Genomic DNA, 15,113 nt, shown 5'->3' on the forward strand with positions numbered 1-15,113 from the left:
CACAAACAAACAAGCAAACAACTCTCCCTGTACGGACAGAGCAAGATTTCAAGGTTATATACATTGCAAATAAATTACAATGAATCTGAATGACCATACGCAGTGAGAATCCCCCCAGCCTCTGCCTCAGTACTGTAACCTCTTCGCAGCACAGAAGAATAATTGATTTGCTCCCTGATGGAAGCACAAGCCTGAAATACCATGTGAGGTGTAATCAGTGTCCCAGTTCCTCTTCTGCTCTGCTAAACACTACCTGGGAAGTGTGACAGTGCCTACAGTGAGCAGAAGCAGCCCTGGCAAGGAGAAGTGGCTGAGAGCTCTTTCACTTCAGGCTGAATATGATTGGGAAATTGGGTTAGAAAATGGCTTTACCTGGAACTGGAGAAGAATTGCACTGTCTTATGCTGGGAAGAGGAGTTATACTTAGATGGGAAAATGAAATTGGGATTGAGTGTGTCTCTGTCCCTGGGAATGGTGTGAGCATTGACTGTCCCTGCCCTGCAAGTGCCACTGCTGTGCCCAGAGCGAGGGCTGGTGTTCTCAGCTCCATGTCCTCCTTGAGCTCAGGGTTAGCTGGCATCAAGCCTCAACAAAGTTATTCCACTTCTGGTGAGCTCTTGCTGCCACTTACAATGTCTTGGGGTGGAGACGGACAAGAGCTGGTCTGGGACTAAAACTGCTGGGTCTGCAGTTCCTGGGGTGGGAACCCATGCACGCTGACCCTTCTTGCCACCAGCTCAGGCTGATGGCCAGATTTTTGGCTTGAGGTACATCATGGCTTCAGTTATGGGTTTGGAGAAACAGAGATACAGGACCCAAGAGATGACAGGACACTTCCCCTGTGTAGGCTGTGGTCTGAGTGCCATCTGGGGCAGGTGTGCAAGGGTGGTCACTTGATGTCAGTGTCTGTGCAGTGTTTTGGTTAAGTTTTTTGAAATAGGGGCCAAAGCCCGCAGGGATCCAGCAGCCAGGATGAGGCTGTTTTTTTTGTGTTTCAAAGGCACCAGCACAGATGACACAGGTGTCTGTGTCCTTAAGGGGACACCCTGGTGGTACCCAGCCTCGCTTGGGGGACGCCGATTTATATAACCCACTGGGTGCCAGGGTGTATCAGCAGCCAGACTTTCCCAAAGAAGAGGAATCCTCGCAGCACCTCTTCCTCTCTCTCCCTGCTCAAGCCCTGAAGCCATCAGTACACAGACGGAGGGGACAGCTCCGGCAGCGGCGGTGCCAGCGGAGGCATCACATCGCATCGCATCCTTGCACTGCGCATCCTCCCTCCCCACCCCCTACTGCTGCAGGCTTCCTCCCTGCATCCCTCCATCCTTTCCCCCCGACATCACTCCCCCCCGGCAGCCCTCTTTCCCGCATCTCTCCTTCCTGCATCCCTCCCTCTTCCATCCCTCCCTCCTGCATCCCTCCCTCCATCCCTCCCTCTGCCTGCGCGGAGCTGCAGACATGGCGCTTAGCAATTTCCTCTTCGCTCAGTGCATCTGCTACTTCCTGGCCTTCCTCTTCAGCTTCATCGTGGTGGTGCCTCTGTCCGAGAATAGCAATGACTTCCACGGCCGGTGCCTGCTCTTCACCGAGGGCATGTGGCTCAACGCCAACCTGACGGTGGAGCGGCAGCGCTTCACCGTGCAGGAGTGGGGGCCCGAGGCCGCCTGCCGCTTCAGCATCTTCACCGGGCTCCTCTCCCTGCTGCTGGCCACAGTGCAGGCCTGGAGGACCCTCTTCTTCCTCTGCAAAGGGCACGAGGAGTAAGTACCCCTGGGGAGGGCAGGGGGTGCCAGCCCCTCCTGCAGGCTGGGGCAGGTGGCAGCAGCCTCGGGGCTGAAGCACTGAACTTTGCACCACCTGTGTCCTGTTGCCCAGAGGGGTTTGGGGTGAGGGGGTGTTTTGCCTGCACACGCACCCCATGTGTACTTGCAGTCTGTGTCCCCTTCCAGAGGATGGGTTTGGGGTGGGGGTCAAATTCATTGCTGTGCTCCTGCTACCCTTTGGGATCTGGGTGCAGTGTCTGGCCAGCTCAGCCATGGTGGGCACGAAGGGTGCTGCAGGTTGTGGGGTGATGCTGGAGGCTGGGGACTGCAGGTGCCTCCTGATTGTGGTCCCATTACACATCCTGGCAGGAAGAGGCCTTCCCCTGATTGTAGATCTGGGAATCCTTGAGCCAATGCAGCTGTGCGTGATGGGGGGGCAGGTGGGAGCAGTCGGTGGTTCTCTCCCTATTTTTATTCTGCTTTTGTGGTGGACATGGCAACTATTGCAGAGAACAGTGATTGCTTGGTTACGACATGAGAGTGAAGCTGAGCACACTGCGGCAGGGCTGCTCTAGCAGTCGGTTCCTTTGCTCAGACAAACCAGGGTGCCTCAGATCTGGAATGAGGGCCTGGTGGTCGGGGCAGCAGCTCAGCAGTTCTGTGCTCAGTGCTCAGCTCTCCAGGGATGTCCTGCAGCTTTTGGTACAACCCTGGCACAGGTGACCCAACCTGTGGGTGCTCTGGGGTCTTCCAAGCACCCAATTGTATGGAGGTGGGAAGGCAGGAGCATGCACTGGTGGCTTGCTAGACTATGAAAGCCATTTTCCTTTACCAGAGGGAGGGTAAATCACTCATATCCAGGTCTATTTGGACTAGAAGTTTCTTGAGTCAGTGGCTGTTTCTTAACCCTGGGCTTGTACAACAGCCTGGTGTGGTAGTACTTGGGACAGGGTAGCTGGGGTGTTTCCCTGGCCCTTTCTCACCACACTCAAGCTGCCTAATACTAAAACACCCTATAGGAAGTATAGAAGAGAGGTTTATTTCCACATTAATACTTACCTTAGAAGAGCTAAGTGTAACCATGGACTTACTACATTTGAATTCAGTTTCCTCAGGTCATCAGATACCTATAGAAGATTAGTGGAATCCAGATATCCAGATACTTTTTTTTTTTTTTTCAGCTTTACTGTTCAGAATCAGATTTATTTATTTATTTATTTATTTAATTTTTAAGAAACTAGCAGTAAACACTGTGAAATAGTGAAATTTAGGTCTGATGTTTGGCCTACTTCCAAATGTAGTTATTTAGTCCTAAACTGCTGGGCAGGCCTCTGAAAACTGTCTCTTCAGGAGCTGCATTCAGGCTCCTTCCCCTAGGCTGAGCAGTAGCAGTTGTATAATGCTGAGCAGAGTTGTTCCAGGCAAGAAAGGGGACAGGAGGCTGCTATGTGGCAGGGAGCAACAGCAGAGCAACTCTATATGTTGGAGTAGCTGTAGAGCATCAGAGAAGGGTAAAACAGGGTGAACTGGAACTTGCTTAAAATAGCAGCTTCCTCAGAAGAGGGCAGGTCTGTCCCATGCCCAGGTCTGCATCTGTCTCTCTGAAAAGCAGGTTACACACACGCTGCTCTGATTTTAGACAGCCATTTATTAACACTTCATATGGGCATGAGAGCAGGTCTGTTTGGGTGGAGAGATTCAAGTTCTTCACCATAAATTATAAATGCCATTTCTGATCAGAGGCAACTGGGGCAGCCCCAGGACAACATCCCTACTGGCGCTGCTGAGCAGGACCACTGTTGCTGGGCCAGCTCCACCGTGAGCTGTCCTGATGCACTTGCATCCCAGCAAGGTGTCTAGTCTTTATGTGCTTCAGATAATTAGGACTGACACCTATCCTTCTCAGAAGGGTCTGAGCACCCTTTGCCTCATGGGCAGGCTGTGCTGGAGTTGTCTGCAGGAGTAGGAAAACCAAGTGCTGTGATCTGGGCCTGGAACTATTCAACACAGCTGCAAGATAGAGGCCCAACTAAGACAGTTCACAATGAGGGCTGAAAAGCAATTTCTACTTCGAGTGTTTTACAGGGCATTTACCATTAAGGGACATCCACTCAATGTGGAATGTGTAACTTTAAATTCTGATCTAAGCAGAAAAATATGTGAGGCAGAGAGCCAGATCTGCCCTGGCTCTCTACCAAGATGCCCTGGACTGAGGAATCCCCACACACAGTGGTGGTGATGATGGTGATTGCCCAGTGCAAACTGGGAGCGACTCTGAGACCTGCTTTGCTGGCAGACAGTCAGAGTCTGGACCTTGGCAAACTTCTGTACTGCAGGGCAGGAAGCGGAGTGCAGACAGGGACCTGGGATAATTCACCGAATATGCCTGCGAACCTTTCCTTTTCTAGAGCAGTTATTAGTTCTAGTGGCACCCCTGATTTTATTTGGTGGACAGCTCAAGTCTTTTCTGTGTCTCAGGCCAGCATACTGTACTAAGGTGCACACAGTAGATATGGCTTTAGTGACACTTAAAACCTAGGTTAGATATGAAATCAGGGCAGGGACAATGACCACACATAACTGTGGTGTGCTCATACCAGCTCCATCTGCTATGTGGGTGACCCTGGCGCTCTGCAGCATTGAGCTGATCTGTTCACAGTCCAGTGAAGCTGAAGGAGAAGAATAGGATTGATGTCAACATTCCTCTACAAGTCAGGTGTCCCATCATCCAGCTCCAACTGCAGTCTGTAAGGGCACATCTGGCAAGTGAATGATTTTGCTTCTTTTGCATTGGTGTTGAGATCGGATGGCTACACTTTTGAGAGAACCTAGACAATCCCTTCAAATACACGTCAACCCAGGAACAGAATTCCTAGCCCAACTGGCGAATGTTGCCTCACCTAATTTTAAAGAAGTTCTCCCAAGGTCACATATGCCTTAGGATGTGTAACCTGTAGAAATTAAGATTGTCCAGCCCAGAACATTGCTAGGATTCAGCCACTGACTCAAAAAGATTCTCAACTTTTAATGTATTGAGAGAATTGTGGAAATAAATGTCTGTTTGTTGTTGTTGTTGTTGTTGTTTTTGGTTTGTTTGTTTTTGTTTGTTTGTTTTGTTTTGTTGTTGTTGCTCTCTGAGGTGAGTAGACTCCTTTTATCCCCAGAACAATGAGAGGTGCACTGCTGGACAATTTGTTATATTTGTCCTTACAATCTAACTTGAACCGGATGACCTTCCTCCTGGAGTTGACAGTCTTTCTCCAACCTAGAGTAGATGTTCAGTTTTTAGATAGTGAGACTTTCCAAGTGCCACCTAGAGCAGCTTCAAGTACCAAAGAGCTTGGCCAGATGAATGAGAAAGTTTTCACAAACTAGAACTAAGTGGCAGAGTTAGGCAGGGCCATTCTTCTTTCAGTGAATCCCAGTCCATCCTTCTAGAAGACTAACTCGTGAGGCTGGAAAATAGTTGGACAATTCCTTTGCCTAATGGTGCCACTCTGAGCATCCCACCCCTTACCTCCTCTAGTATATGCCTAGAGCTGGTTCTGGTTATGCAGACTAACTGGGTTGATGTAAACCGACATTCGGCTGGCAGAAATAACATATTGACACCAAAGCCAGAGATGTCCCAGGAGAAACTGGCCTGCTCTGCAAATTGCCCATAAAACTGAGATTCGTGTCCTATGATGCCAGTACCTTGTGTTACATTGCTTAAAATGATTATAACTATCAGTACTGTGTTGTTTTATTTTTAGTTTTAGTTTCCCTCTAGTAGGCAATTTTGGTCCCAATTATCATTTTAGTCATGAAATAATTTTAGCTTCAGTTACTATATAATTTGAGCTAATGACATTTATTTTAACAATGGTGATTTTCATCATTACAACTAATGAAAGCCGTGCTGTGTATGAACGATCGCCACTTAGTATTTATGATTTAAAGCCACATCCTCTTACGGTTAAATAAAATAATAAATCTAAATCCAAAGAGCTTACAAAAGAAGATAACGTAACTCAAGATCATAAGCCATAGTTTTTCAATATATTAGATGTTCTTAATTAAAGCAGACGTGTTTCAAATGGAAACTGATATCTTTGTCTGGTGTATGCTGCTTAGAGAGACTGCTGATGTTGTGTTTCAGCTGTTTATGAGTTACATTTTTCTTCCCTTTTATTGCAGCTCTTTCTTTTATGCTTTCCTGAATCTGCTGATCAGCGCCTTTGTGGTGTTTATCACGTTTATTGCTAGCACTATAGTGAGTGTAGGATTTAACATGTGGTGTGATGCAATTACCGAAAAAGGAAGCATGCCAAATAGGTTAGTATTGAAGAATATATTTTCTTCTTTTTATCTTTCATATATGCACAGATGTACAGTGGTGTTACAAACTGTAGTTGTTACACACAAGGTAATCAAAGGGGAGAATATGGAAGTCCAAATTCTTTTCATCTGGTACAAAAACAGCAAACCAAACTTTTTTCCTTTTAGTTCCCCACAAAACAAACTGTTTTCCATCATGTTTCATGGTCTTTTTAAGAGTCACGAACATGTGCAAAGGAAAACCATTAATTCCAAAGTTTTCATTTCCAAAAGAGAGCTGTATTTGGAAATTCGGCTCGAAAAAGGGAGGGAGGTGGTAGGGTGTCCTGGGAATCAGGGTCCTGGCTTGAAGTCCTGGCTCTGCCACTGACCTGTGTGACAGCAGCCAAGTCCCTTGTTCTGCCTGTGCTACAACACACCGTTACCCAAAACCTGGCCTCAGCGCTGTGCTGCACACACCCTGAAAGCCACAGTACAGAAAGAATTTTAAGAGCAAAATATAGAGGTCTGATACTTTCTGACAGGGCACAAAATGCACAGGCACTAAAATGTTCTGCTGTATCTCACGATGCTTGTGCTCTGAATAGGAAACTAATAGGTTGAGGTAAATTTTATGTATCAAACAAATAACAATGAAGAGAAATAAAAAGGTGACATTTTATGTCATATGATATTGAATAAAGGTACTACTTAAAGCATACATTTATATTGCACATTGTCATATGTTGTAAAATGCCATAGTAAATGTTCTGTTTAGGGCTGCAACGCTAATCGAATTATTCGAATATTCGGTTAAAAATTCCATTACAAAAAACACCTAATCGAATATTCGGATAAGAACCCAAGATGACCGACAGCACTGAAAAGGACAGAGAAGAGGCTGCAGAAATCAACCAAGAGATAGAAAGACAACCTCAAAATCCTGGGATTTTTTTCACACCAGTAAAAGTCCAAGTTATTTGTAAAATCTGTAGGCAGCCTCTATCTTACCATCAGAGTACCGTCTCCTTGCTGGAGCATCCGAAACAAAAACACCCATACAATCCCTTCTTCTGAGGCTTTCCCTGGTGATGTCAGATGTCAAAAGGTAACGGAGGCTCATACACTTTGTTTCATTGAGGGGGAAGCAACCAAGCTGGGCTGATGCCAGATGTGTATATGTGGGAGGCTCTGGGGGAGTGGGAGAAGAGGGTCTTAGGTATATTGTTTTCATAATAACTATCACAGTTCCACTTTATGGAAGACTGGTGTTATCACTTAGATAATTACACATCATTTTTTAAATAAAGTATTTACATGATTCTTTTACTCAAGCTTTAGAGAAGATTTGCAAGCAACCTAATTAGTGAAATGACTTAAATATAGAATCATAGAATGTGCCATTGTGATTGTTTGAAACACTTAGATATTGCTTCATTTTATGCTTTGTTTGCCTATTTGGAACTTCTGAAATAACTTTCTTTCTTCCCTCCAAATGCTTTCCTTGGGTAGCTGTGAAGAATTACAGGATATAGATCTTGAACTGAACTTAGAAAACTCTGCTTTCTACGACCAGTTTGCTATTGCACAGGTAGGTCAGACTAGGCCACAGTTCTCTTCCAGTTCACTTTCCATTTGTTCATCGATCTGGGATTGTTGGAGCTGAAATGCGATCCTTTGAAATCAATGGGAATGTTTCCACTGACTTTAGTATGTGCTGAATCAAGATGATCGTGAATGGGTACATTTGCATTTTACATTCAAAACAGATAGTTCTGAACACAGATATGTCAAAACTTGACTCTTACTCATCATGGAAAATTTATTGTTTCTGCAAAGCATGAGTTCTGTGAATGCTTGGGTGTCCTGGACACTTGAGTGTCCTGGAGCTCTTTATTGCTGTTAGCAATAAGAAGAGAATGGCTGACTTGCAGCAGACTGTGGGGCTGTTAGTTTTCTCTTCCATGAGTTTGTTGTTGTCCTGGTTTAGGCTGGGATAAAAAGAAGAACCCCTGAGCCCATATAAGTATCAGTCCACTGAAAATAATGAAATAGTGCTATCTTTTAGAAAGATTTTTTTTCCTGATCTTTGAGAATTAGACCTCTGAGACTGTCATATTATTATTGAATATGCCAGCTCTGAGTCAACACTCAAAACCAGTGAATGCTGAGATTTGAGCACTTGAGCATGTGAACACATACTAACACAGTCCCTTGAGGAGGATAGCCCCATCCATGCAGGCTGCACCCATACACATGCTTTTTCAGTTGTCCCTCATGGGAGGAAGCCTTACCTTTCTTGGGACACTCCTTGAAGGCAACTGTGACCCTTAGACATGAGCTAGTTTTGTGGGTTTTGTACCCAGCAATGGCATTTAGACACCCATCCCAGACACACCTGCATGTAGCCAATTTGAATAATTCATACTGCGATATCAGGATGGACAGCTGATAATCTATACATATATCCTGCCAGATGGTGATCTCCACTCTAATCCACATTCCTCCAGACCTGGGTAGAGCTAGCCTGAACGATGCATCATTTAAGCTCTGCAAAATACCCAAGCATGAGGAGTCTGGGAGCATAACAGCTGCAGGGAAACACCATTTGTCTTCAAAAGAGAATGTAGTTGTGACAAAGGGGAGCCTGAGGGAGACTTTGAAAACAGAACCAAGCAGGGAGCAAAATCCTTCAGCATTGTTTTCTGATAACCGGGGTGTAGTAAGCAGAGTTGGATGAAGGCATGAGAATGGGTCTGTCTAAGAAGGGCAAATAAGTTTCATTCAATCAGCAGAATGAAAAATCCAAGAATAGACTAGATTTACCAGCAAATGCAAACTTATTTCCTTGTGAGTACAATAAATTCCTTCAGCAGGGCCTTACTAAAATGCATCAGATATATAGGAACTCAAACTCTCATTTACATAACAGTGGCCCTAATTTATCTAAATTGGCTATTAAAGTAAACAGCTTTGCTACTTCCCGGAAGTGCTAGATTTTTTCTTTGTCCATTTTTATTTTTATTTTTTGAAATAATAAAAAAGCAGTATGTCAAAACTGAAATATGTGAATTTAAGTACCTTTTTTTTTTTTTTTTTTTTTTTTTTTTTTTTTTTTTCCGTAACAGTATAATGAAATTAAAATGGAATTTCTGCCAGAAAGCAGAAATTTACATTACTACAAATGAGCTTCCTCTGAGACGGGGGAGGCCAACATTCAAGTACCTGAGCCAATCAAAATGTAATTATTTCTACAAAGTTAAACAAGAGTGACTAAGTCAGTGATGGGACTTACTGCAGATCTGAGGCTTTAAGCTCAGGTATCATATGCCAAATATATATGAGTCACCAGGAACTAGGATGTGTCAGATTGGGTTTCTCTTGCAGTTTGAGCTCCTGCTAATGTGAACCACTTACCCCAGAAAGTAACAGTTCAATTGGTAGGATTTTCTCAACAATATTCCGGATGGAAACACCTTGAAATTTATATTTCTCTGGGGGTAGTGAGAGGCCCACAGGATTCAGGAAGAAAGTTTTGGAAAAAGTATTAAGACATATGGCAACTCTAAAGTAATGGAAGAGAAATAATCCCAAGAATTTTGGGATGGCCAGAACATCAGATGCTGGGGAAGTTCAGCAGCTGCATGTGGATTATGCAGAATTCTTCATGATCAAACCTAGTATTTTTTGTATCAAGTTTCCTACTACTTAAAGCTTTATTTCCTTTTAAGCTCAGAATATCTTGACGGGATTGAGAAGTGGGGCCAGAAGCTCACAAATCATATCTTGTCGTGACTCCATGGGTTTTCGTCTAGGTGAGATTTTGATCTTCACCTGGACAGGTGGTTTTGTCTTTGTGAAACAGTACTGATATTTGTCATTTCTTTACTTCTCTAGTTTGGTCTCTGGGCTGCCTGGCTGACTTGGCTGGGAATTACCATACTGGCTTTCCTGAAGGTTTATCACAACTACAGACAGGAGGACCTGCTAGATAGCCTGATCCATGAGAAGGAGCTGTTGCTAGGAAGATCCTCTTCACGAACCTCTTTGCAAGATGAGAAAAGTGCCATGATCTAAAGCATAAGCAAATTTCCAGGGCAGGATCTAGGTTCTATTATTCAGTAGTGCAAGCTGATGTTGAGTCAGAGTATTAAGTGTGAGAGATTCATTTTTTCCTGAAAAAAAGTTGTACTTATGAATCACCCACTTTCTCAATGAAAAATTGTCGGTAGGAATATTCATATGAGGATACAGAGAATGAACTGCCCCATGTGCCATTGACATAGCAAACTTTCTGTCCTGCACATGCAGGGAGCAGCTCAATCTGTAACCTGCTGTTGCTAGCAGAATTTCATTGTGTTATCACTGGCTTTTGGGGCAGTGATTGTTTTTTGAGGACTGTGCTGGCAAGACCAGGCTACAGAATCTATGCTATTCCTCCATATTGTTCTGCAACAACAGTAATAACTGGAGCTGCGTCCGGTCCCTCTTGTCTCTCTCTCCTCCCTTTTGCTAATAAAGCTGCTCTCATTCTCACTTTATTCTGGGTGGATGTAGCTCTGGTCCAAGTACAGACTCTTGCTGTCTTTGCTTTTGCTATGTGTGGTCACTGTGCTGACAAACCTATTGTTCCCACTCTGATTTTGAGTTTGCTTAGAACATACAGACCTGTGTTCCAGATGATACTTACTATGAGACAGTTTTAACGAATTTCATGAAACCATTATGTTATCTGTAAAAAGCTGTGTACCATTTGAAGGGATGGAGGAGAATGTTTGTGTTTTTTATTTATTCTTAGATTTTGGCATGACCATCATTTATTATGGCTTCCTGAAGTGTAGTTTAGCTAGCAACTCCTGAAGCTTGCGTACTAAGCAGTTAAGCTGAGTTCACAGTAGCAATGCTTGTGCATTTATAAGCATAACTTGGTCCCTAATATTGTATACTATTTAGTTCTGAGTATTAGAGTTTACTTGTGCTATTTATTTCATATAGAATATGCAAATTTTTGTAAACATTTGCATTGTGGTATCTGTGTATATCTATCAACATAGCAAAGAGCATGAACAGCTGAGCTATTTTATAGGTACTCAGTGCAGAATGGACCCATTCTCCCCACTCCTGGGCAAGAGATCCAGGGCTGATGAATTTTGCCGTGAAAAGGGAGAACTGTTACTTTCACAAAGCTCACTTGTGACCTTGTTGTTGCTTTCAGTTTTGCTTGGCCAGCACTTCAGTGAATAAGGTGGATGAGAAGTAGGTCTGATAATTAGGAATTACTTAGGTGAGTGTGAGATTGCATGGCAGAGAAGTAAAGTTGTGCTAGAATTAGGCAGTTATACCCTGGTGCATGATGCATGGTAGACCTTTTTCAGCAGGAAAGTTAAGCAAGAAGTTAAGTTTAAGCAGCAGAAGAATTTCAGGGAGCACCCTAACACTGCCTGTGTCAGATGAGCTTGAACTGACACTGAATTTATTGCAAAACAAGTGCAAACCATGTACATCTATACTGCCTCGTAAGCAGTATGGGGGTTTCCTCCCCATCAGAGCACAAGCATTGGACAAGCACAACCATGTAGATTTACTGTTGTCTTCTGAGGACTATTTGGTGCATAAAGTTAAGCACCCACTTAAGTAGCTGAAACTGAATTTGAAGTCATAACAAATCCCTTAGTTTGTAAGGATTTTAGGGCATAAAATCTAGCATCACATTTAACAACTAAATTGTTCCCTCAGGTTTAGGAAAAAAAAAAAGGCCATGTGATCTAAGCAGTGTGATGGCCCTGTGAACGTCTCTCGTAGCCCCAGATGGTCATGGCTGTCTGCAGGGAGATTCTGTTTTTCACTGTGATTTCAACCCACAGGGGAATGCAATTCCTCTGAAAGCTTTACAAAAGTGGCTTTTTTTTTTTTTTTTTTTTTTTTTTTTTTGTAGTTGGGACTGAAATAAAAGGAAAAGTTCCTAAAGGGGGAATCAGAGATTAGTTAATTGGTATTAACATTAGTTAATTTGGCATTGGGTTAATTGGCATTAACATTAGTTAATACCAATATAAAATTCAGAGACCAGGACTATTAGAGATTTATTTTTTTATTTATTTGGTTTGTCTAATAGGAAGGACATTCCTGCAGTTACCCATGCCAGGGCATGACCTTTCCCTTTTAACCAGGAAGAAGTGCTTAGGACGTGAAAGTTACCTTATTTCCTCTGTTTCCCCAGTTGTTTCTCTGACTATAACAGACACTACTTCCCTTTCCAACCTTGCCTTGAATTTAAGACTCACCAGTGATGTATCCTGCCATAAATACCTTCAGTACATGCCTAACTCCTTGCATGGGATCACACTCCTGCTTTGGTTAGTACAATGCCTGTATATGCTCAATCACACAGGCTGCAGTAACATGTGGGTTACTGGTCTTGCTTGGGGGCCCTGAGAACTGACGGGCAGATGGCAGTGAGTGCCTCCCCCATATTCCTCCTCTGAGGCTCCAGGGCTCAAGCCTGGTCACAGGTTCTGAGCAGGAAGATGCTGCTGTTCATTGTGAGATTGTCCAGTCGCTTGACAGCCTCTTCTACCTCTCTTTCCTTGTGTCTTTGTGTCTTTTCCTCCTTTCTACTTCCATGAAAAGCAGCAGACACTGGGTCTGGAGTTTCTCCTCTCATTGGCTTCTGTGGTTTTCATATTTTTTAAAATTTATCACCCTGACACTGTCTCGGTGACACTATCTTCATTGTTCTGCAGCTCAATAGACAGAAAGCGGGATCTTTAAAGCATCTGGGGCAGCCAGGTTCCTACTGCTAAGAAAAAGCCAATAGGAAAGAAGTACCTCACTTCAGCCTTTGGAAATGCCACCCCAAAACAAGTACATGTATAGACTCACCCATTAACTTCATCAAAGCTCGGCCTGTCTCATTCATTTACCTGGATGAATTCCTTTACCCCTAGTGCGATTATAATGCCTGCACATACAAGCATGGTCGTTGGAGCTGGCTTGTAAAATGAAAGAGGCTGAGGTTCTCCCTTGAGTCCCACATGACAGAGGTCTTTCTTCAGCTTCACACAGCTGAGCAGGTGGAGTGAGGCTGGCACCCAGCTTGTGAGCTTAATTGATGCTTAAATGCAAAGCTGGTTTTGAGGGAAGCCCCTGGGCAGGTGAGAACGCAGTGTGTGGTGAGCAGCTCCCTGTCTGACTGGAGGGAGGAAAGGAACCATCCAAGGATGCAGTTATTGAGCCTCCTTGGAATTTTTTGATTTGCATTTAGCTTTTTGCAACTCTTCCCCTAAAGCTTGGACACTCAGGCCAACTCACTGAACATGTGTTAGAATGGCAACATTATGTATACCTACGTATACACATCTCTCTTTTGTACCATTCTGACCTCTTCTTTGAGTCATCCGTTGACAAGCAGTGTAGAGTTTGGCTGCAGTAGTGTTTTGTCTTAGTGAAATATTTTGATATTTGTGATATTTTAATGCCTTGTTTATTTTACCATATCCAAAAACAGGCATCTGGGAACACTCTAGCAAGAGATATATTCAAAGAACAAGAACATTATGTGATATTTATGTTTGTGTATATTTATTTTCATATGATGGAAGAGAAAAGATCTTTGTGGCCTTTGGCCATGCAGCTTGCTTGCTGCTGCCCGTAGCAAAGCTGTGGGTCATTCAGGTGAAGCGTGTGGGCTGCTCTGATTTTCTAGGCATGTTCCTTGTGATGTTAAAGCCACAGTCAAAGGATCTTATTTTGGCCTGGGCAAATTGCTAGTAATGCAGGCTGAACCTTAGGCAGTCAAAAGCAAGTGGATGCTGCTTTCTGAGACACTGGGGTGTTGCCAGTATTCTGTTATATTGAATATATTCCCTGTGTCCTGGCTACCATCTGTGGTTAATTTCCTTACCAATTCCCTGCCAGCAGTGCAAGCTGTGTTAGAAAAATCTCAGCCAAACTAAAACATCTTGGCTGAGATTTTAGATCAATATTGGTTATTATTTATTTATTTATTTTTGTAATGGAGAAACAATTAAAACCAATTATTTTTGGAACATAATTTCCTCATGAGGGCATAAATGTTCATAACATCCTATCCCACTAATTCAGGAGGCATTTTTCAGCTGTGAACTTCCAGTAGGAATCACAAAAATAAGAGCCTGATGATTTACTTTAAGAACTTAAGGATATATGCATGCTATGGCAATGTTTCTATGGTCCCTTAGAAAAATGGGTATTGTAATAACCGGTGATGGGTGTTTAAGTAGATAGACTTTGTTGATGAAAGCATTCAGTGTCAGGATTCAGAGATGGTGTATGCATGTATGTACAATGTACACAGATAAATTTCAGAAATAACAGCACTGCCATACTGCAGTATGGATACAGACAGCATGGTTTGGAGTAGTCATTAGGGTGCCTTAACTTTCAGCATTGCCTTTTTCTTGCTGTTATTAGGGTCTGTGTAGTGTGACACACAGGTGATGATATCCAGAGGTGGATGCGGGTGTGATGTGTGCAGAGTGGGAAAGCACTAGCCAGGGCACAACCTCCGAAGGGCTGAGATGGGTTTCTAATGGGGGTTTTCAGAGGTTTTAAATCTTCCCCAGGCTCTTGGTAATGTCATGTATAAGTCCTGCAAGGAACAGAGTCCTTTCAAGGCCTTCCCTCACCTACACAACACACTGCTGACTTAACCTGTGTAGTACTCAGGATGGAGGTAGAGCCTCAGAGAACAGCAGCACACATTTTACAGTATTAATATATTAGCAAAGGGTCCTTTTACCCAAGATCCAGAAATTGTTCACTACAGGCTCCCAAATGACCGATATGTGTTAGAATGGCAACATTATTTGCTGCCTACAAGTCTCTTCAGGCTGATGCGGACTCAGGATTTGTGGCCCCATTGCTAAGGAAGTATGAGCCACAGGCCATTGGATAGGCTTTATGCTGGAAACAAGGTTTCTGCACAACCTCAAATCACACATCAGTCTGTGTAATGGGTGTTAGAAAAAGAAATAGAAAATGTGCAAATTCAGAGATGATGTCACCTGCAAA

The 15,113-nt window shown here is 43.6% G+C and overlaps 1 protein-coding gene across 1 annotated transcript; it reads left to right on the forward strand.

Moving 5' to 3' along the window:
* Positions 1-1,458: 1,458 nt before the first annotated feature.
* Positions 1,459-10,139, forward strand: TMEM179 (transmembrane protein 179; the record flags this gene model as incomplete). The annotated part of the gene is made up of 4 exons (XM_082761718.1): positions 1,459-1,760; positions 5,943-6,080; positions 7,575-7,653; positions 9,960-10,139. 4 exons carry the CDS (start codon positions 1,459-1,461, stop codon positions 10,137-10,139), a joined length of 699 nt encoding a protein of 232 aa, XP_082617844.1.
* Between the last annotated feature and the right edge of the window lie 4,974 nt (positions 10,140-15,113).

The sequence above is a fragment of the Aythya marila genome, assembly GCF_965140915.1.
Source record: "Aythya marila genome assembly, chromosome: 5".
Classification (NCBI taxonomy): domain Eukaryota; kingdom Metazoa; phylum Chordata; class Aves; order Anseriformes; family Anatidae; genus Aythya; species Aythya marila.